This window comes from Drosophila virilis, chromosome 3, assembly GCF_030788295.1.
Source record: "Drosophila virilis strain 15010-1051.87 chromosome 3, Dvir_AGI_RSII-ME, whole genome shotgun sequence".
In the NCBI taxonomy this organism is placed as follows: domain Eukaryota; kingdom Metazoa; phylum Arthropoda; class Insecta; order Diptera; family Drosophilidae; genus Drosophila; species Drosophila virilis.
The window spans coordinates 2,293,045-2,312,784 of NC_091545.1; the positions used below are offsets into that span (position 1 = coordinate 2,293,045).

Here is a 19,740-nt window from a genome sequence, read left to right on the forward strand (position 1 = left end):
ACGTTGTTGCCGTAAGTTGAACTCTTAACTTAAGCCTAAATATATACATATGAGAATCAAACAAAACGCGTTTTCCAGTACGAAAACAATTTGCAAAACTTCTGAATTGTTCTAGTATAAATACTCGATTGTAAGCTAAGACGATTTCCGGAACACACACACACATATATATATAAACTAAGTATATATGGGATATTTTGAATTGTTGTTAGCATTTGCCACTTGTTAATAGTAAGGGATAAGCAGGTCTTAAACGATCATTCAATCTATGTATTTCTTCAAACAACAAATAAAAGCGTAGTTCGTAATTCTAAGCTGAATCGATAACCAATTATCGATAGTTCTTCGCTTCATAGAAAAAGAAACTCTCGTTTAGTGTTTGTTGGCGAACTGTAAATACCAAAAATTATATAGCATACAGATCTAAGAATGCATGGGAGTTCATACTCGTATACCCTGTACCTGCTGGGTAGTGGGGTATATGCCAGATGTGGCAAGGCAAGCACCTATGCCTGGTACAGGGTATCAACTAGTCGAGCACTTTCGTCTAGATTCTTTTCACATGTTTTCATTTTCATTAACCTTTGATTTCTATACATTTTTTTTTTTTTTTGCTAATTATATAACTTGGGCGTTATTTATCAGTTCGATATGGTTGACTGTGATAGTTGATTGTACAGTTAAAACTCTTGAATAATTTTTAAATAACCTAAACATCTAACATGATGCATTATCTGAAAAAAAAAAACAACAACAGTTAATCTTAGTCTTAAACACGAAAACAAAAAAGAGTTCTGTGTGTATAAAAAATATTTAGAACTTTTTAAGCGCAAATTCAATAATATTAAAAAAATTAATATATATATGTATATGTATATGTATACAGCCCCTTCTATCCATTTGCAGTGGGTAGCAAAAGTATCGATACTTATAAATGTACTTATGTAATTTTAAATGTGCGTGTGTAATTGAGATATGCAACTTTATGCTACATCTAAATGTATACAATTTTTAAATTCTGAATGTAACTTTACAAAATATTATATAACTAAGTATAATAGACAACCGCCCCACATTGTGTACCCCTACCCCCGCCCCCCTCTTCCCGATCCCATTAAGCGTTAAGTTGATTTAAGTGGAATACCTTTAACAAAAATAAAAAAAGTCAAAAAAAAAAAAAAACAAAACCCAATTCAAGAACAACAACAACAACTCTTTTCAATTCATTCTCCATAAGTACAGGGTATTTTTTTTTTTTACTGAATTTATAAATTTACTTATTAGATTAATTAATTATTGGGTTGCCTTGTTGAACCACTTGAATTCGTAGTGCTTCAGCGAGTTCTCATCGGGCAGCGCCGCCTCCTTGCCCTCCAGTTTGCGCCAGCTAATGTGCGGCTGGAAGCCAAACTCATTGGCAATATATTCGACGACACGCTCCACCGCATCCTCGCCGATGGCAAAATAGTTGCCCACTTTATCGCCGTTCCGGCTGCCCGTCTCCTCGTGTCCATTATAGTCCAATAGATATTTGAATTTGTACAAATCGCCTGTGAGTCCGGGTTCACCAACCGCTCCCACATTGGTTGCTGTCTTTGCGGAGGTGGGTTTTGTAAGCAAAGCTTTTGCTGTTGCACTTAACGAATCGGGTTGCTGTCCAGGCTGATGTGGTGAATTGTTACTTGTTGTGCCGCTGCTTGACGGTTGACTTTGCTGCTTGGTTGCTGTCACGGCTGGCAGAGCTGCAACTGTGTCTACATATGTTCTATTAATATACATTCAACTTAACGAATGGTATGTGTCTACGCTTACTTGGCTTGGAACCTGCTGAGCTGCTGCTGCCTGTTGGTTGTTGCGCTCTCTTGCCGTCTGCTAAGGCTGCGAATGCTTGTTAATAAACAAAAAAAAAACTCAACGAATTGGTGTTTTGCTGGGCTTACGTGGCTTGACGCCTGCTGCTGCTTGTTGCTGGGTGCCTGTCAAGGCTGGCAGCGCTCCTGCGGCCGCATTGACAACTGCACTCAATGGTTGCTGACCCGACTGAACGGCTGCAAGTTTTTGATTTTGTGGTGAATTTTAAATGTAAATTATTTGAAATACGTGATTAATTTGTTTACTTGCTGGCAGCTGTGGGTGTGTGGCTGTGTTTGTGTGTGTGGCAGTGTGTGTGTGTGCTGGTGTTGTTTGTGTGGTGTGTAGAACGGGCTGTGCCTCCGGACTACGATTGTCGAGCGAAGGCGTGAAACTGAGCACATTTTCCTGCCTCTGCTGTTGCACGATTCCGGCAACTGTTTCCTTCACAGGCTGCGCCTCATTTAACCGCTGCGCTGCCGCCAAGCTAATGGGTCGCAGCGTACCAAAAGCAAAACTGTTGAGATCCTTGGCGCCCGCTGTTGCGGGCGGAATCCTCGCCAGCTGTTCGACCAAAGCAGCGGCAGAGCCAGGGGCAGGCAGTTCCTGTGGTTGCGACGCTGAGCCACTCGCATGCAGGACATTCGCTTCCGGCGGAGTTCTGACCAGATTTGCCGCTTGAACAGCAGCAGAGCTGGGTGCAGGCGCATCCGCTAGCAGATCCTTTGGCTCCGTCGCTGGCCCATTGGCCTCCAGGCTACTCGGCGGACGCAATGCCTGCACCTTGGCTAATTCGTGAATCAACGCTACGGTCTTTGCATTGCGCACAACTTCGAGATCCACAGGCTCCATTGCAGCATCCGGGGTAGGAGCAGCTGCCTGGGCAGGAGCAGGAGCTGGAGCAGCAGCGGGAGCACCAGTAGCCGATGCTGCTTGAGGATCATGGTGGCCAAGAACAAAGCTCTGCATATCCTTTGGCGGCATCCTTACCAGATTTGCCGCTTGAACAGCAGCAGAGCTGGCATCAGGCGCATCCGCAAGTAAGTCCTTTGGCTCCGTCGTTGGGCCATTGGCCTCTAGGCTACTCGGCGGACGCAATGCCTGCACCTTGGCTAATTCGTGAATCAACGCTACGGTCTTTGCATTGCGCACAACTTCAAGATCCACAGGCTCGACCACAGCAGTCAGAGTGGGAGGCGCAGCCTGGGCCGGAGCAGGAGCAGCAGCAGCTATTGCTATGTGAGGCTCATGGGAGTCCACAGCAAAGCTCTGTAAATCCTTCGCGCCCGCTGCCGCCGGCGGAATCCTCGCCAGCTTGGCCACAAAAGCAGCGGCAGTGTTAGGAGCCGGCACTTCCTTTGACTGCGTCGTTGTGGCACTCCCACTCAGGATTCGTGCTGGTCGCAGCGCCTGCACCTTGGCTATTTCGTGAGCCAGCGCCACGGTCTTTGCATTGCGCACAACAACTGGCTCCGCCGCAGGAGCAGGAACTGCAGCTGGGAAAAAAGTAGCAGCAGCTGCTGCTTGAGGCTCGGTCTCGTGCTGCACAGCCGCCGCAGCGGTCGGAATCCGCGCCACGTTTGCCAGTTCAAGGGAATCCTTAAGGATCGCCGCCTGGCTGTGTGTGTGTGTCTGTGTGCTGGTTGTAACTGTGTGACCTGTGAACTCACCTGCCGACGACGGGGACAGCGGCTGCGAGAGCGGGCGTATCTCCGTTTTGGTGCTGGGACGGATCGCTTCTGGCTGCGTCGCTTCCGGCGGTGATTTGTTCAGAAAGCAGCCGGAGCAGGCGGCGGTATTAAAGTGATGCCTGGCCACAGTCGCCGCGGTGGTCGTTGTGGGCGGCGGGCTCTCTGCATTACATCGAGTTTGGATTAGTTCACATTATGCCCGATTATTATTCTTGTACGTGCTGCACTTACTGGGCGCTACGGGACCCGCATACGGATAGTTTTTCATCGAAATTATCCGAAATTTGCCTTCCTCATCGGTCGCATAGACCGTCACGTGGTAGATTCCATCGGCGGTTATAAACCCGAATTCGCCCATTACAATTCCATTCTCATCTAATAAAAGGGCAGAGCACAAGCTGATTATTTATTCACAGTCGAAGGTGGCAAGCGTTGACTAGCAGATAGCCTGTAGAGGCATTTTGATGCGAGATGGAAATATGAGACGAGAATTCACTTTTATAAACGGGCCTCTTCAGCTTCTCAAATGGCCGATGTCAATCGATATTTATTGAAAGGGAGATCATTTTAAATAAATTTGAGCGTGTGATAGAAAAACGTATGTTTCTCTCTCTGTCTCTCTACCTCTCACTCTCACTCTCTCGCTTTCTCCCTCTCTCTCTAGTCTCTGGCCTATATAAGCTACAAGTTTAGCTCATGCAGACTGAGGCTGCTAATCGATATTTATCGATTATCGCATAATGAAGTGATATATTATATCTTATCAAATGTTGTATCTACAGAAACGAAAAGTCCGAGCTCAAAAAAACGGAGTTGATATCGAAAGATTTTTTAATAGTTATTCCCATGTCTTTAGATATTATTTCCAGCAAACTCTGATCAAAACCCTGAAGCAGAACATCGATACTTATCGATTTTGCTATAACTTAGTCAATTTTCGATATTTACATTGAAATTTTCTATAGTGTTGCGTAAATCTATGTTTATATTTTCATGTTTTCAAAAAAACATGCTCAAGCTCTAGGCTGAAAAACGATATTTATCGAGCACCAAAACAAAATCTGATATCTATTAAAACCGATAACTTATTTTGCGTATTGATGTCTTTCTCTCAGACAGTTAGAAGTTCCGTCAATTGAGGCATATCTAGACAGTATATACCTCATTTGCTTGTTTTCATGTTACAGAGTATAGAGAATAGATATATTCCATGCATGTATAGATCACTTTCATTATTAATGCCGAAACATAACTGGTTCATTCTTTGCCACAATTTGTTGGAGCGACAAACCAGCCAAACAGGCGCTTGGGGCCCGGCCATAAAGATAAAGATCGAATAAACTGTCGTGATAATTATGATCGTCGTTTTACGATGCGAAGGCCTGCCTTTTGTTTATGCCCCAGCCGAGACTTAACGCATGCAAGAATTATGTTTAGCACATCAAATCCAGCGACTACGTCCTGCTGCTACAGCCACCCACCTGTGTGGCACCTGTCTCAGTGTTTAGTTTTTTGGTTCTACGGCCTTAAACAAGTTTCGATTCGCACTTATCGCTGCGATCGCGCATTTTAAAACGTTTCCATGCCCGTTTCACGATTGTTTGTGTCATTTTAATGGACATAATCTGTTGTCATTTCTTTATAGCCGTCTTAATGCGCCTCGCAATTGTCGAGAAAGGTAAAGAAATATCTTTAAATATCAAATGTCATTTGAAAAGAAAAATTGCACAGAAATTTTGAATATATGTATATATATGCGAAGCTTAAAAGCAATGTTTGTAACGCATCTATTTAAATGCGCTCGAAAACATCTTGATTTGCTATACCCTGTACTTAATGATTAAGAAGGGCATAATGTTTCTTTCAGCCGTGCCGGTTGAGCCTGCCTGAGCTTAAGAAACACGACAATCACGGGAACTATCAAATATAAACTCTAAAACTAAGTAAATCTAAGGATCTTAAAACTTGGCTTCTTTCATTACCAGCATAGATTAATTTTGTCTTAAGTCCTCGATAAATTGCTTTGCTTAGATGAAATTGATCTAAATCATTTTTTTTCAACATAATTCGGAGCTTTTAGGCGCTAAATAATCATTTGGATACAGAATATTCTTTCGCTTTTTTGATACCTCTTCCCGTTTCCCACAAAACTTCTTTTTGGAAGTTAGTTTCTTGCTTTGATATTTACGAACATTTGGATGTCATATTTAAATTTCATACAGATCGGACAATAAGCACCGAACGACTGACTTTGGGTTCAGGACAAGAGCTTCCTTTTGTCCTTAAAATATGCTCTCTGTATAACAAAAAATAATAAGAAATTTATTTCGTTTTTCTAGAATTTTAGGTTAAGAAATTAAACCCTGAGAAGAGTTAAGAATATATTTTTGTTTTTCTAAGAAATGCTCTTAAATTTTGTTCGAGCCATAAAACGAAAGTTCGCACATTATATTCTAGTTATTTGAAACTTTTCTTATCTATGCAATCTGCATATGCAAATGACTCTATAAATGTTTGCGCATTGTGTGTGTGCACAACAAGTTGCCCACATAATGCTGTGTGTGTGCTATTCTAATACACGCTCAACTCTGGCATTTCGAGATCTATATATATATATATATAGATGTATGCTTATAAATATTGAAATTTGGCGACATTTGAGACAAATCAATAAATAAGCCAAGTGAAGCTCTGGCTACATGTTATGCTAATTGAAGAGCTTCTTAAGTTTTCTGACAATTTTATTATCAACTATTGTTTCAGGTGCGCGCAGACTGAAGATGCCTCTCGCAATTAGAGAGCGAGAGGGGGCGGAGAGGGGAACAGACTGGTAGAATCTTAGGCATTTCAATTGATATTGACCCCGAGTGTCAGCAGCTGCAGCTATTAGACCCGCAAACGTGTATTGTGCGGCATTGCACAATCGTTGCGGCAGTTGCAGTTGCAAAAAGTCAAAAGCTGTTGCCTTTTTTGTCGCTAATGCTTGCCAGCATGACGCAGCTCCATTTGCATAAATACACACACACACACACACATGTATTTGATAGATCATATCGGTGTCAATCAATTTCGAAAGAATCCCTCCTTCAGCTTCCGCTCACCTCTTTGCTCGCGACGATGCTGCTGCTCCTCGATGGTAAAGCCGAATTTATAGGGACGCACTGTGGCGGGCAGGACGTAGCTAAAGCACAGCACAGTCAGCAGCTTGTATGTGATAAATTCGATAAATTATATAAATTATTTAAGCAATCAACACACACACACACACACGCGCGCACTTACAACACAATTGACAGCCAAATATGTTTGCCTCATTTTGCAGCTTGTGTTCGAAATTTGCAAATCGTATCAATTTTTGTTTTTATTTGTATTTATATTGGCGCACACCGTTAGCTCGTTTGTTATATTCTTTATATATATTTTTTTATTATTAATTAAATTAATTTATGCGGTGCGATACCGTTAGCGACGCGTCTCTCGGCTGAGCAGGCGAAACGGCTGAAACACACCCCACGATGTTCGGCGACCAATTGACAAACTTAATAATATTTGGTAAACATTATAAAACATTGGTCAGCTGCCACACGCACGCACACACACACACACACACACGCATACATAGGTGTCTGAGCCAGCGATACTGCGTGTGTGTGTGTGTGTGTGTGTGCTAGCATATCAGCTAACTGAGCGCTGTTTGCTCAAAATCAACTAAATACCCTCTAAACAACAAGCTAGATCCGTTCACTAGCTTGTTTACTTATGGAAATTACCCGGCGTCGGGCGACTTTTTGTCACTTATTTGCATATAATAATAATAACGAATTAAACAAAATAGAAACATCTATATAATACATAAAAAAAATATGCACATATATAATATAAATAAATAATTGTCAAATAAAAATTGCATTTCAGTTATATTTTGATAGATTTTCATTACCATAAAAAATATGTAGCATAGTGCAGCATATTTTGTTTATATGCAGCATTAAATCCTAAACTAAAAAAAAATATTACTTTATTGTATTATCGAAAATATAATTAACACTTTATTATAAATAAAACTTTGGCCAAAAATAATTTAAGGGGAATTCAGCCCCAAAACACAAACATCTTGGGCTCAAAATTCTTGCATTTATCCAACCGAACTTTATAGGGTAGATGATAGGTATATGATGGGGGCATGAGTAGGTGTTTCTGTTTAAGTTGCCCTGCGAAAGTCCACTCTCTAAAAATAGTGTTGAGCAACTCCAGTGTTGTTAAGCGTTTGTAAAGCATTGACAGGTTAGGGCTTTTTTAATTCTTTTTTTTATATTTCCTATTATTTTTCATAGTTTGGCCTTATCAGATCATTTCTTAAATTTTTTATAATTATAACTAAATAGTATTAATTTTCCAGGGTATAAGCAAGTCGTCTACGCACTCAAACCGCATCTACTCTAGTATTTATAATTATTTTAATTTTTCAAAACGTGTCATTATGCTGCTCATTTGCATAGCTCGTGGCAATATGGATAAACATGAATCAAGCAAAATAATAAATATGAAGATATAATATAATTATTGACAGCTATGGAGAATAAAAAATGTGGGTTGACAGCGCGCTTATTGGCTGCTCGCAGTTAATTAGCGAGTAGAGACCGAGAAATACAAATGGCTTCTCGATATGATTTATCAGCTTCTATTCATGTCAACTACCGTTGCTAGCCGGAGGGTAAACAGAATGCAATGAGGAAGAGTTGTTTACACTGCAGCACACTGTGCATCATTAATCAGCCATCGGCTGTCCTGAGATGCGTTGCGCATCTGCCCGTGTCTGTGTCTTGCCGGATGCAGCAGAAATTGCATCTGTTGTGTTGTCAGCTATTTTCTTGTATATGGAAATATTGCTGTCAAGTTCAGGGAATATTCTCAGCTTCATTTGCATTTAAATTGCAATGCAAACTGCTTTAACAACTTGTCCAAATAATAGAAAACAAGCAACGTTTTTTTGGCCCGCCTAGAAGTATGCAATCCGTTTTTTTTGCATTTGACAAGTTTGTTGCCTAAGTCTTTTGTTTCGGTTGTTTTTTTTAAAGCGAAGCCTAAAAGCTGTAAACATTTTGGTCCGTTTAATATCAAAGTATACGCATACTTAAAGGCACAACTTACACGCCCTGCTATACCCTGTACGCCTTAAAAATATTTAAGGGGATGTGCTGCGGATTTGTTGGGCTTCGTCTTCCCTTAGTCCTACAAAAAATTCATTCTTGATTAACTTTTTCGCTTGCAGTCCGACTCTTATGAAACAGCCTAATGTGTGTACGTACCAAAGCGAAAATCTAGGGGTTAAGGGCGGAATCGTGCAAAAATTGAAATATGTTTAATGCGTTTATGATATACAAGAGGCTACCCGCAAAAATTCAAACAATGCCTAAAAAGTCGTGTCTCTAAATCGGTATCTATCGATATTTTTAAAATAGCTGAAGGTATCGAAAAATAATGTGTTTTTAGCATACGAGAGGCCACATACCAAGTCTTATATCTAAGGCTTTTATAATCTTTGGGTACAGTCTAAAATATCGTGACTCGAAATCGATATTTACCGATATTAATAATATGATTGCAGATATAAGTAAATAAATATGAAATATAATATAAATATCCAAAATAAAAAAGTATCAGCTCGTTTTGCGTATGTTATAGAGGAATATATATCTAAAATTTAAAGATTCTAGCTTTTCAAATTTTCAAGACCGAGACGTGTTTATATCAACAGTCAGGCATGGCCAGCTCGACTCAGCTCATCGAACTGATCGAGAATAATTACTTTATAAACTCGCAGATGCAGCAAGGTACACCTTAAACATTGTATATACACATACTAAGGTACTTATCGATTTAGCCATATTGCTCTATTAATCTGCAAGCCCTGTTTTCTGTCAAGCGTAATAGATACATAGCTATGGGGTAACTCAATGTCGAGCACTTCGATCTAATCGGAATAGAGCGATCAAAGCAAACATGTTGATTCGCATTGAAGCGCTTGATGCGACTGAGGCAAACGCGACGCTGACCCAAACCTTTATACAATGTTGCAGATGGAAATCTGGTTTTTTATGCATGACTTGATTAACATTTTATTGTCGCTTCAAGTACTTCTAACTTGAAATAGTCGAGCTCAGCAAGAGTTGATCATTAAGTAATAAAGTTAACGCTTAACTTATAAAGAAAATTCTTTATTAATTTTTGCACACAATTCTTGGCTCATTAATAATATAAAGAAGTAAGCGGAAATAGGTTGTAGACACATATTGTATGTACTTCCCCTTAAAATAAACCTAGACTAGAAGCAGACCAGTTGGGTTGTTGATCTCGAAATAAATCTTTTCTGTGTGTCCGAAAACTAATTTATGCATCTGTTTGATAAGCTCGGCTCATTGACAGAGCCCAATAAAAATACCAGACGCGAACGCAAATGCAGATCATTGTTCGTTTAGGCAGCAATTTATATACAAAAATATATAAATATAAATATATTTTTGTTGGACGGCTTAACAATATTTACGTCAGCAAAGGTTGCGGGCATGCAAATCAGAATTAGCCGACCAGTGTTGGGCAGCGTTTGTATACATTTTGTACGCTTGATTTACTTAAGAGTTGTTGCTTTAAAAATTAGCATCAGCATAAAAAGAATGCTCTAGGCGAGAGTATGCGACCAGGAGATACCCTGTGCGAAATGCGATTGTCATTCACTGAGATTTATATATATCGATCGTTCGATATATATCGATATCGATCAATATTTACCAATGTATAAGTATACGAGAGTCTCTAAGCTTCTACGCTTGCGCTAAAAACAAGATTTCGATATCGATTTGTATCGATTTCAGGGAAACAAGGCTAGTTATCGATGCTTTGATACAAGCCTGAACTGCACGATAAATAAGAACAGCTACATTTTAAATTCAAGTACTCCAGTTCATATAATATGAATCTTCATTATATCGGAGATGCCTGTTACATATATTCACACACAACCATTATACCTCTCAACGCATTCTCAATAGTTTCGGGTTATAATAATCATAAAAAGATTTACGTTTGTGCAAGTTTATAAAATTTTAGGAAATTAACCTTCAAAATTGTTGTTGGCTTCGATTTTGTTTCGTGCGGCTGTCAAACAAATTCGCTGCTCGCTAATTGTTCAAAATTGTAGATGCACAGCTTTCATTATGTACCTATTAATTACAAAGAAAACAAAATTCGAACAACAGAAAAAAAGCGAAAACCCAACAATAAAAGAAAAAACAAGTTTATTCACACAAAAATTTGCAAATTTCGTTGATGATGCAAAATGAACGCGAAGGTCGCGCGCCAGCCGCAACCACGATGCGTATACGAGACAGAAGAAGACCACGGAAAAAATACAAAAAAAAAATATATATTCGATATATATATATACACATATATAGAAATCGGGTTCCAGTTTTTATAGTCAAAGCAGCAGCCACAGTAGCCGCTCTTGCGTCATACTTTTCATTTCGTTTTGGGCCTAGAACGCGTTATGCAAATCGATAATTAAGAATCGATAACCAGGAATTTGCATAACTGTTAGTTTTATACACAAAACCAAACATATTATATGGTTTGCCAGAAATCAAGAGTTGGCCTTTGTTACAGGGATCCGGGTTTCATAAATAAATTACTTTCTTTTCATTTTATTTTTACTTTATTCCTCTATCAAACATGTTTTGATAATTTATATGGTGATGAGGGGAACTCTTTTAGAATTCTAGAAATCGAATTCCTGTTATTTTCTATCGTGACTCGGAGCTCGTAAGAATAGTATACTAAGATATAGAACATTTGACTTTTTGGAAGCTTCACCAGAAAATTGTATAAACGGAGACATAGACTCCATATTATACTGTTGGTTTTTTGGTCACCCTAGGATTCTTCTCGCTTAGCTATGATAATTATTTTACGAGTCAGATCTCAGCTAAGATAATTTACCAATTTCTCGTCTCCCTATATTGAAATAAGCTCCATTACTTAACTCTAAATTCCGGTTGATAATGTGTTATCAGAGCCGAGAATGGAGTATTTTTTCTACCATGATCTCAGACCAACAAAGTCCATTCGCTCTCGATGAATGTCATATTTTGGATACTGGGCACATAAGGCATACTCAAGAATAGATCGTACCAAAGATATAAAAAGCGTAAACTGCTCGGATCTTCGATTGATGAAACCCAAGATCGTCGAGTTTGAGTTAATAGGCAAGAAAGACACCTAGATCCTTGACAACATTTGGGTAATTACTGTTAATTACATATATTTAAGTACTTCTATATATAAGTACTTTTATATATACGTACTAAATATATCACACATATATTGTATACAGCTAGAGGCTGAGATCTGGGATCCTCCAGAAATTCATGCTGCAAATGGCATTTCATTTTGATTTTATTTTTGTTTTATTTTTTATTGAGCATATTTAGTGAGTTTATAGATTCTATATATATTATTTATTTATTTTTATATAATTTTTGTATATTTGCAATTTTTTTTGTTTGGTTTTTGGGAATGTTCCATTTGTTGTTAGCCGGCCCGTGTGTGGCTCTGTCTAGGCAGCTAGCTTGACGATGGGATGGTAGCCCGTCTCGTCCGCGGTGAAGGTTATCTCGTATTTCTTGCCATCGGGCGCCGTCCAGCTGCTGGAGCCGGACACGGCGAGCACGCCCTCGGTATCTCCAGTGCCCGGCTTCAGCACGCCCTCCTCGCTGCGTGCGATGCCGTTGCTGGTCTCGTAGCTGGGCATGGAAGGGTGGATATTAAATGGATGCTTCGCATGTGAACAGCTCAAACTCACTTAAAGGAGTATTTGTCGATGCCATTGTTATCGGTTTCCAGGCGCAGAGTCTCCGCCTTTGAATCATCCTCGGCTGGCATGGCGCGAGCGAAACTAACCGCCAGGCATACAACTAAAAACAGGGTATAGCACTTCATGTTTGGTTTACACTCGACTGCACTTAACTGGCCCGTTGACCGTAACGCGAATGGCTTTTATAGGCGACCCGGTGCTAAAAGTTCTAGAGAACAATATCCTAATCGGCGCAACAAAAAATTAAAAGAATACTACAATATTCTAGGTAAACAAATTAATGAAAAAATCCAATAGAATACATTTTAATTATAGATTAACACATTTTTTTTTTTTTTTTGCCAGCCAAATGCATAAAAAAGCATTTATTGTCATTCCTCATACGCTTGCCAAATACTAAATCAAAAAGAAACAAATAAACGTAAACAAATACAAAAAGGCAAAGATAGAGCTAAATCAAAATATCACTACTCTGTCATTATTTAGCTATGATAAATGTATTACGCGTAAGTTCGCGCCCGAGGCGAAATATTTGAGCATCTATTAATAAAAAATAACTTTGACTTTCTGCGACTTAGTCGGCAGCCCAGGCATGACATAACCTCAATTATTTAACACTAATTAATATTTGAAAATTGTGCAAAATACAAGTATTTGCCAGAACATTAGTTAAAATTCATCCTACGAAAAAGTACTGAGTATTTAGGCCAACCCATTCTTGGTGCTGCTTAGAGTTCATCTCCCGAGCATCCCCCTTGATATTCAGTGTAACCAGAGCTTCAAATGCAGCATTGTTTAGCTTATTTATTGTTCACTTAACCCATTGAAAATGGCTTAAAAGGGAGTTCTGCCTGTTTGTAATAGGCAGAAGGAAGCATCGAGTCGACCTAGGATCGTCTGCCCGTTTCTCCATCGTGTCGACCTCAGAACCCCTAAGAGCTAGAGACTTAAATCCCTAACGTAGGTCCTGCTAGTGCGCGCACATTATGTGTTGGTGCCCGATAATCGCAACAATCGATATCGAAATCCTATTTCTTTTAAGAGCTAGAGTTACAAAAATTGTCATATAGGGAGCCAAAGAACCCCTCCTCCTCTTATTATGAGCAGCATTTGGTGTTGGTAGAAGAAGGTTCAAGGTATACCCTAGTCGTGCACTCCCGACTAGAGACCTCTTTTGTTTTATTTTATTATACAAGAAAATACTGATTACTTAGTCCGAGCCAATGATCCATTTGTGACTGCTTCAGTTGTGCGGCAAATGGTCACCCTGTGGCTGGAAACCGTTCTCGTCGGCAATATAGTTCAGCGTATAGGTCTGGCCATCAGGTGCCACCCAGCTGACGGAGCCGCGCACGCTGAGCGCCTCCTGTTCGGTGCCGGCGTTCTTCAGCTCCGCCTGCTCCTGGCGTGTGACGCCATCGCTTGTCTCGTAGCTGTAAATCAAGTGTGAATTTCAATTATATATCCTCTTGTCTATATATATCCCCTGGGCTGTACGCACGCAAAGTTATAGCCATCGGTGCCGATATTTTCGTTATCGTAACGCAAAATTGTTGCCTGCTGTGAGTCATCCAGCGGCGCCGCTTGGCTGCTGCACAGGAACAGAAAACCGATCAGGACGAAGACACAAACGTTGATACCACGCATTTTTCAATAGTTTTTTTTTGTAATATTTTTCGTATTTCAAATCAAGAGTTCACGACACGCTACCGTACTTGTCACAATTAGGCGCTAACGACTTATGTGGCGCCTGCTAATGAGCTGCCAGCTATTTATACTAATTCATCAGGCTGCCCAAAATGCTCCCACACACACACACACTCACCACACACTCACTCACACACACACACAAATAAACAAACACACAATAAGGTAGCCATAACAATCGCCTTTAATGCACACAAATTATATAATTGTTGACTCTGCTCTGGGTATGCCCAAGACTTTGTCTGGTTGTGCGTGGTTGTGCGTGTGTGTGAGCATGTCTTAAGCTTTTAATTGAACAAGCCAAAAATCCATTAAGCATTTGATGTACACTCGCATCTCATTTGAATTGGCCGCCAAGTGAATCTTGTCGAATCTCGAACCGCGAGCCGAACGTAATCATGATAATGAAATGTGCTTGCAAATATTTGGTTAGACGCGCGTGTTTGCATATCTATGGCAATAGGTCAACGGCTGAATTTACTTACGCACAAAGCAAAATGTGTCTAAAATAAAAATATAATTAGACAGCAGCACAGCAGCAACAGGAAATAATTATTATAAAAAACTATATAAGCATTTATATATATATAAATATAATAATATTTAACAGGCAACCAAAAAAGTTCCTCAATCTTAACCAGCAAGCCAACAGATAAAATCTGGCTAATTTGAGTCTTAAGCGCAGATATAGTTAATATATTTAGGCTATTCCAGGGCCACGCACTAGTTGGTCGTACGACTTCAACATCGAGAAAAAGAAGCTTAAAAAATTATATTATATTGCAGCTGTCTCTATAGCCGGCAGCTATAAAAAATGTCTAAGGCTAGGTATGATGTTTTTGTGCGCATGTATGTAACAGGCAGAAGAAGGCCCCTTCGAGACCTTTTTTTTTTGCTGACAATCAGCAGCCGAGTCACTGAAGCCAAGTCCGTTTAGTGTTGGAGAATAGAAAACCTGAGCTCGATTTTTATCGATATCAAAATCCTAATCAGCATTTAATAGCTAGCGGCAATAAATAGAATATAAGGATTTTTGCATGGCATGCAGCAATATACAAAATATATCTTTGCTTGGTTTCTATACCCTGTACCCACTAAAATTTGTAGTAAACCGTATTTTCGGAGTTACAGTACTGGGCACATTTGGATATCATATTTATTCCCTGAAAATTGCATAAAGATCGGACATTAGAGTCCACAGTTACCATAGTTTGTTTAAACTTGAAAGAAGCCCAGCCAAGTGCATGTGTAGGGACAATTATTGTGAAGACAGGTATGTTCAGGGTATCTGCTAGTTGAGCACTCTTACTTTTAACATTTTTAAAGATCAGCATTGAAAATGTTTTAAAAAATCATGTATTATTTTTTTAATTTAAGTCTGATTAACGTTTTTCCTGGTAAAGCTCGAATAGTACATATAGAATGTAGTCAAAATGCCGAGATATGCATATTTATATTATAAGGTGACACAATTTTATAAAGCCGCGTCAAGTTGACCTTCAAAAAGACCCAAAACTAGAGGCTGCATTGCCAGCCGACGATTAAGCGGGCGGGGGCGGGCACAACTTGTTAAGTGAAGATGCGACACGAGATTCGAGCTTTGGCTTGGGTGTGTGTGCAGGTGTGCGTGTGTGTGTGTGTGTGTGTGTGTTGATGACCTTAGTCAATAAAATAAAAACTGAATAAAGCTGCGCTGCGCTGCGCTGTAGCAACGGTTGTGTACAGGGCGTATGCGTAATGTATTGTAGCGCATTTAACAGCCGCTCAGCTAAGCTCCGCGTTCCCCTTCCGACCCCCACGACTGCTGCTGCTGCGACTGCTCATCAATCAGCATTGAGGAGCCGCCAAGTGACTGGCCAGTCGGAACGTAACTCTTGACGTTGTTTGATTGTTTTGCAGTTACGATTGATAAATGAGGCGCTTGGCCAAAAGATGCGCCCGTTAATTGCCCAACACGATGTTGGCCCCAGCTGCACTAGTTTGCCCTTTAGCTGAACTGACTGGTGTTTTTTTTTTTTTTTTCGGTTTAAACAATTTTTTGTATTTCATATTTTCTCAGCTGTTGTTGCTGTGCAGTTCTCACTTTCGTTGCCGTCTTTGGCGAAGCGTGTTTATTGAACCGGTCCGGCCCTGGCCAGCTGACTCTGTTCACGCAACCCGACAACTGTCCAGCAACGGGTTTATCTCTTAAATACCCTGCCAGAGAGTTTATTAGTATTGTCAAAATTTAAAAAAAAATTTTGCAAAAATTTAAAAGTTCGTTTTTAATGCTATTTTCCTCTTTCCTTTAAAGAATTTATCGATTTGAGCCGGCGACTTCTCTTTTAATGGTTCGACGGAATGGCATAAATTTGTTGCCCGTCTAATCGCACACTTTTTACTCCATATAAGAATATGTTAAAGAATTTCTAGGTTTGAATCAGCGACTTCTCATTTAATGGTTCGACGCAAAGGCACACTTATATTTCTCCGTCTAATCGCACACACAGAGTAAGTCTCTGTAGTAATTATTGTATCTTTCAAACACTTTTGTGAATATATCTACCGCACATTAGGTACATGTCTGTGAGGGTATTCAATTCTCGACTTGAAACAGACAGCTGATATTTTGTGTTATATATACACATATATATATGTAGAGCCATATGCTAATTTAATGCTGTGCTAGAATAAATTTGAGTGGTGAAAATTGATGGCCTGACATTGTCAAAAATCAACAAACTAGAAATTTGGATATTTATGGACATTGTTTAACATTTGAACAACAAAAGCACAGGTGATCACGTGATCAGAGCATTCCGGTCGTTTCCTGGCGTGGCAGATGTTCACCTTCCGGCTGGAATCCATTCTCGTCGGCCAGATAGTTGAGCTTATAGTGTACACCGTCGGGTCCCACCCATTTAACGCTACCCTGCACGGCAATAGCTTCCTCTGCGGTGCCGACATGCTTCAGTTGGGCCGTCTCCTGGCGCGAGATGCCGTCGCTCGTCTCGTAGCTGTTGCGAATGCTTGACACAATTAATTTCAATTCAATTAGCTCCGTGGACGTCCACCTACTAGAAGGCATAGCCGTTGCCATCCAAGTTGACATTTTCAAATTTCAATATCTGCGCATCGTTGGGGCTGGCATCGACGCGGGCAATTGCCAAAACTGCCAGCAGGCCAAGAATCTTTGGTGTGATCATGAGAAGCGCTGGTTTCAACTGTCCTGCATCGCGGCACAGCTGCGACTAATGTCGATTGTGCAAAAATATTTGAATATCTGGTCTTAGTACACGGCGGAAAAAAAACGAGAACAATTTCAATTGGATTTAAGAGCTGAGAAAACTGAAACACATATATGTATATTTACTTTTAAGCTGCAGCTATTATCATTGATCTGCGAGTTTTTTATTTTTAATATTTGGTAAGAAACCGGATTCAAGCCCAGCCTTGAACCAAATCAGATGCCCAAAAAAAAAGAAGGAGGTTCATGAATATGGGAAAGCAGGTATAAGCCGAACCATCGAAAGCTAATGTTATTTGAAACCCTATATGTTCGCACTCAAATTTGAATATCAATATCATAAGTCACTCAAACAATGAGGCTAAGAATATGATCTTTTTCTTATACCTTGTCTTTGCTTTTTTGCAAATAATAATAATAATTTCTTATAATTAAATCAACGTAATAGTATCTTATATAATTTACTGAGCCCCAAATCATAAAATATATTGATATGCACTTACCCGAATATGTCCACATCACTGAAAGAAAAGAATTAGAAAATTTGTTAGATATGAGAAACAAATAGAAATAATACAAACATGCATATATACCTACAGACATACATCCATACATGCAAGTATGCATGCATCCATACATAGAAACCTGCATGCATACATGCAAGCATGCATGCATTTATACGTATACACATAGATGCACACATACATAGACACACATACACATACACAACCACATAAAAAACATGTTAGTGTAACTTTTACTTGAATTCATGAGAATCGAATAGTAAGGCAATACGTAAAATAAACTGCTTAGTTTTAAGCGCAGCGGTGGGAGTTGTGAGGAAAGTGAAGTAAATTTGGTCAAAGTGCACACATAGAGTGTGTTACCCGGCATTGCCAGGTTTTATGCTTATGCCTAAATTTAAAACATCAGTGTTACACCCAATTAGATCCCCATCAAAGTCGATTACGGCAATTGGCTAGTCACGTTTTAAATAACATTAGACAAAAGAAAATATAACTTTCGCCCACACAGCCTCAGTTTGCTTTGTTTTGTTTTTCTCTGTGTAAATGCATAAGTACAATAAAATGAGGGGCTAAACGATGCGCGAATGACGTACGAAGAAACGAAAGCAAACGAGCTACAAATCTGACTAAAACACGAAATTTTAGCAGTCGAAAAAGTTCAAATGGTGCTGAAACGTTAAATGGCAAGCAAAAATTAAGAGATTTGTTTTCTTGAGGGGATTTGGGCATTTCACTTGCACTTGAGCCAAATACAAGTGACCCCGTTACGATCCATCGATTATATCTACAACTTTATCCCAATCCAAGCCTGGCTGTGCACGCTTTGTCTCTGGCAAATAATGTTTGGGTTAGGTCCGGCTGTAATCAATCAAAGCCAATTGCCAAAAGACAAGCAGCAGCCGTCAGCAGCAATCAGCCAAGTTAAGTAATAAAGGTTGGCCACAGTTAAACGGGTTTAGGGTACACTTATATCTTTTATCTTTCTTGTACTTCATTTGTTTTTTTTTTTTTCCTTTGTCTTTCTTTTCGTGTTTTTTTTTTTGGCAATCTTTTGCAGGAGTCTGGCTATAAATTGGCTGCTGCGCTTACAGTTGGCATGCATTAACTGCAAGCTCCTTGAACGCACCACAAGTCGGACCAGAGAAAAAAAAACCTTCTTAGCCAAAATGAAGTACTCGTACGCCTTTGTTGCCGCTCTTGTTGCCATCGTAGCCTGCGTCGCCGTGCAGGCTGCGCCTCCACAGCAAGAGGCTCAGGTGCTGCGCTTCGACTCCGATGTGCAGCCGGAGGGCTATAAGTTTGCGTGAGTACAAATCGAGCTGCCGACAGAAGAGTGTGTCAAGGTCGGCAAACAAAACCGGTTTAATTCCTTCTCTCTCTCTCTCTCTCTCTCTCTTTATCAGTGTGGAGACAAGCGACGGCAAGTCACATCAGGAGGAGGGTCAGCTGAAGAACGTGGGCACCGAGCACGAGGCAATTGCAGTGCATGGCGTCTACTCCTATGTTGGCGATGATGGTCAGACCTATACACTCAACTATGTCGCCGATGAGAACGGCTTCCAGCCACAGGGTGACCATTTGCCGCGCGCCGTTCAATAAGCCCCAAGGCATCCCACACCCATATGTTAACTAGGTTTAAGATCTATCAAATCATTTTCGCAAACAAACAAACAAACAACAATTTGAAAATCTCATAGTCATGCTTAATAATATACCAACAGTTTTATGTTCCATATAAACAAATGTTTCTTTTCATTTTAAATTAATAACTGTTTGACTGAGGGACTAACTGATTGACCAAACAATTTAGAGCACATTCACTAACTGACCGACTAATTGAGTGATTGATTGATTGATTGATTGGCTGAC

The 19,740-nt window shown here is 39.9% G+C and overlaps 5 protein-coding genes across 5 annotated transcripts; 1 reads left to right on the forward strand and 4 right to left on the reverse strand.

Annotated features, from left to right (window-relative positions):
* Window positions 1-1,211: 1,211 nt before the first annotated feature.
* On the reverse strand, window positions 1,212-7,075 carry l(3)mbn (lethal (3) malignant blood neoplasm). Its single transcript, XM_015175535.3, has 7 exons — window positions 6,825-7,075; window positions 6,644-6,746; window positions 3,774-3,917; window positions 3,522-3,704; window positions 1,941-2,048; window positions 1,813-1,878; window positions 1,212-1,754 (listed from the first exon to the last, which is right to left on the reverse strand). Exons 1-7 carry the CDS (start codon window positions 6,855-6,857, stop codon window positions 1,294-1,296), a joined length of 1,098 nt encoding a protein of 365 aa, XP_015031021.1. The 5' UTR covers window positions 6,858-7,075; the 3' UTR covers window positions 1,212-1,293.
* A 4,948-nt stretch (window positions 7,076-12,023) lies between these two features.
* Window positions 12,024-12,567, reverse strand: Cpr65Au (Cuticular protein 65Au). The gene is made up of 2 exons (XM_002046099.4): window positions 12,400-12,567; window positions 12,024-12,340 (listed from the first exon to the last, which is right to left on the reverse strand). Exons 1-2 carry the CDS (start codon window positions 12,534-12,536, stop codon window positions 12,154-12,156), a joined length of 324 nt encoding a protein of 107 aa, XP_002046135.1. The 5' UTR covers window positions 12,537-12,567; the 3' UTR covers window positions 12,024-12,153.
* Window positions 12,568-13,513: 946 nt separating this feature from the next.
* On the reverse strand, window positions 13,514-14,154 carry LOC6623414 (endocuticle structural protein SgAbd-6). The gene is made up of 2 exons (XM_002046100.3): window positions 13,913-14,154; window positions 13,514-13,844 (listed from the first exon to the last, which is right to left on the reverse strand). Exons 1-2 carry the CDS (start codon window positions 14,056-14,058, stop codon window positions 13,655-13,657), a joined length of 336 nt encoding a protein of 111 aa, XP_002046136.1. The 5' UTR covers window positions 14,059-14,154; the 3' UTR covers window positions 13,514-13,654.
* A 2,343-nt stretch (window positions 14,155-16,497) lies between these two features.
* Window positions 16,498-17,370, reverse strand: Cpr65Aw (Cuticular protein 65Aw). Its single transcript, XM_002046101.3, has 2 exons — window positions 17,176-17,370; window positions 16,498-17,114 (listed from the first exon to the last, which is right to left on the reverse strand). The coding sequence occupies exons 1-2, from the start codon at window positions 17,301-17,303 to the stop codon at window positions 16,907-16,909; spliced, it is 336 nt and encodes a 111-aa protein (XP_002046137.1). The 5' UTR covers window positions 17,304-17,370; the 3' UTR covers window positions 16,498-16,906.
* A 1,602-nt stretch (window positions 17,371-18,972) lies between these two features.
* LOC6623326 (larval cuticle protein 65Ag1) lies at window positions 18,973-19,614 on the forward strand. Its single transcript, XM_002046102.3, has 2 exons — window positions 18,973-19,174; window positions 19,275-19,614. Exons 1-2 carry the CDS (start codon window positions 19,038-19,040, stop codon window positions 19,468-19,470), a joined length of 333 nt encoding a protein of 110 aa, XP_002046138.1. The 5' UTR covers window positions 18,973-19,037; the 3' UTR covers window positions 19,471-19,614.
* Window positions 19,615-19,740: the final 126 nt, after the last annotated feature.

Coding starts and splice junctions, on each gene's coding strand:
- Cpr65Aw (XM_002046101.3), bottom strand. CDS start 17,303: ATGATCACACCAAAGATTCTTGGCCTGCTGGCAGTTTTGGCAATTGCC. Junction 17,115..17,175: donor GGCAACGGCTATGCCTTCTA/GTAGGTGGACGT, acceptor CATTCGCAACAG/CTACGAGACGAGCGACGGCA.
- Cpr65Au (XM_002046099.4), bottom strand. CDS start 12,536: ATGAAGTGCTATACCCTGTTTTTAGTTGTATGCCTGGCGGTTAGTTTC. Junction 12,341..12,399: donor ATCGACAAATACTCCTTTAA/GTGAGTTTGAGC, acceptor TTCCATGCCCAG/CTACGAGACCAGCAACGGCA.
- LOC6623326 (XM_002046102.3), top strand. CDS start 19,038: ATGAAGTACTCGTACGCCTTTGTTGCCGCTCTTGTTGCCATCGTAGCC. Junction 19,175..19,274: donor CCGGAGGGCTATAAGTTTGC/GTGAGTACAAAT, acceptor TCTCTTTATCAG/TGTGGAGACAAGCGACGGCA.
- LOC6623414 (XM_002046100.3), bottom strand. CDS start 14,058: ATGCGTGGTATCAACGTTTGTGTCTTCGTCCTGATCGGTTTTCTGTTC. Junction 13,845..13,912: donor ACCGATGGCTATAACTTTGC/GTGCGTACAGCC, acceptor CTTGATTTACAG/CTACGAGACAAGCGATGGCG.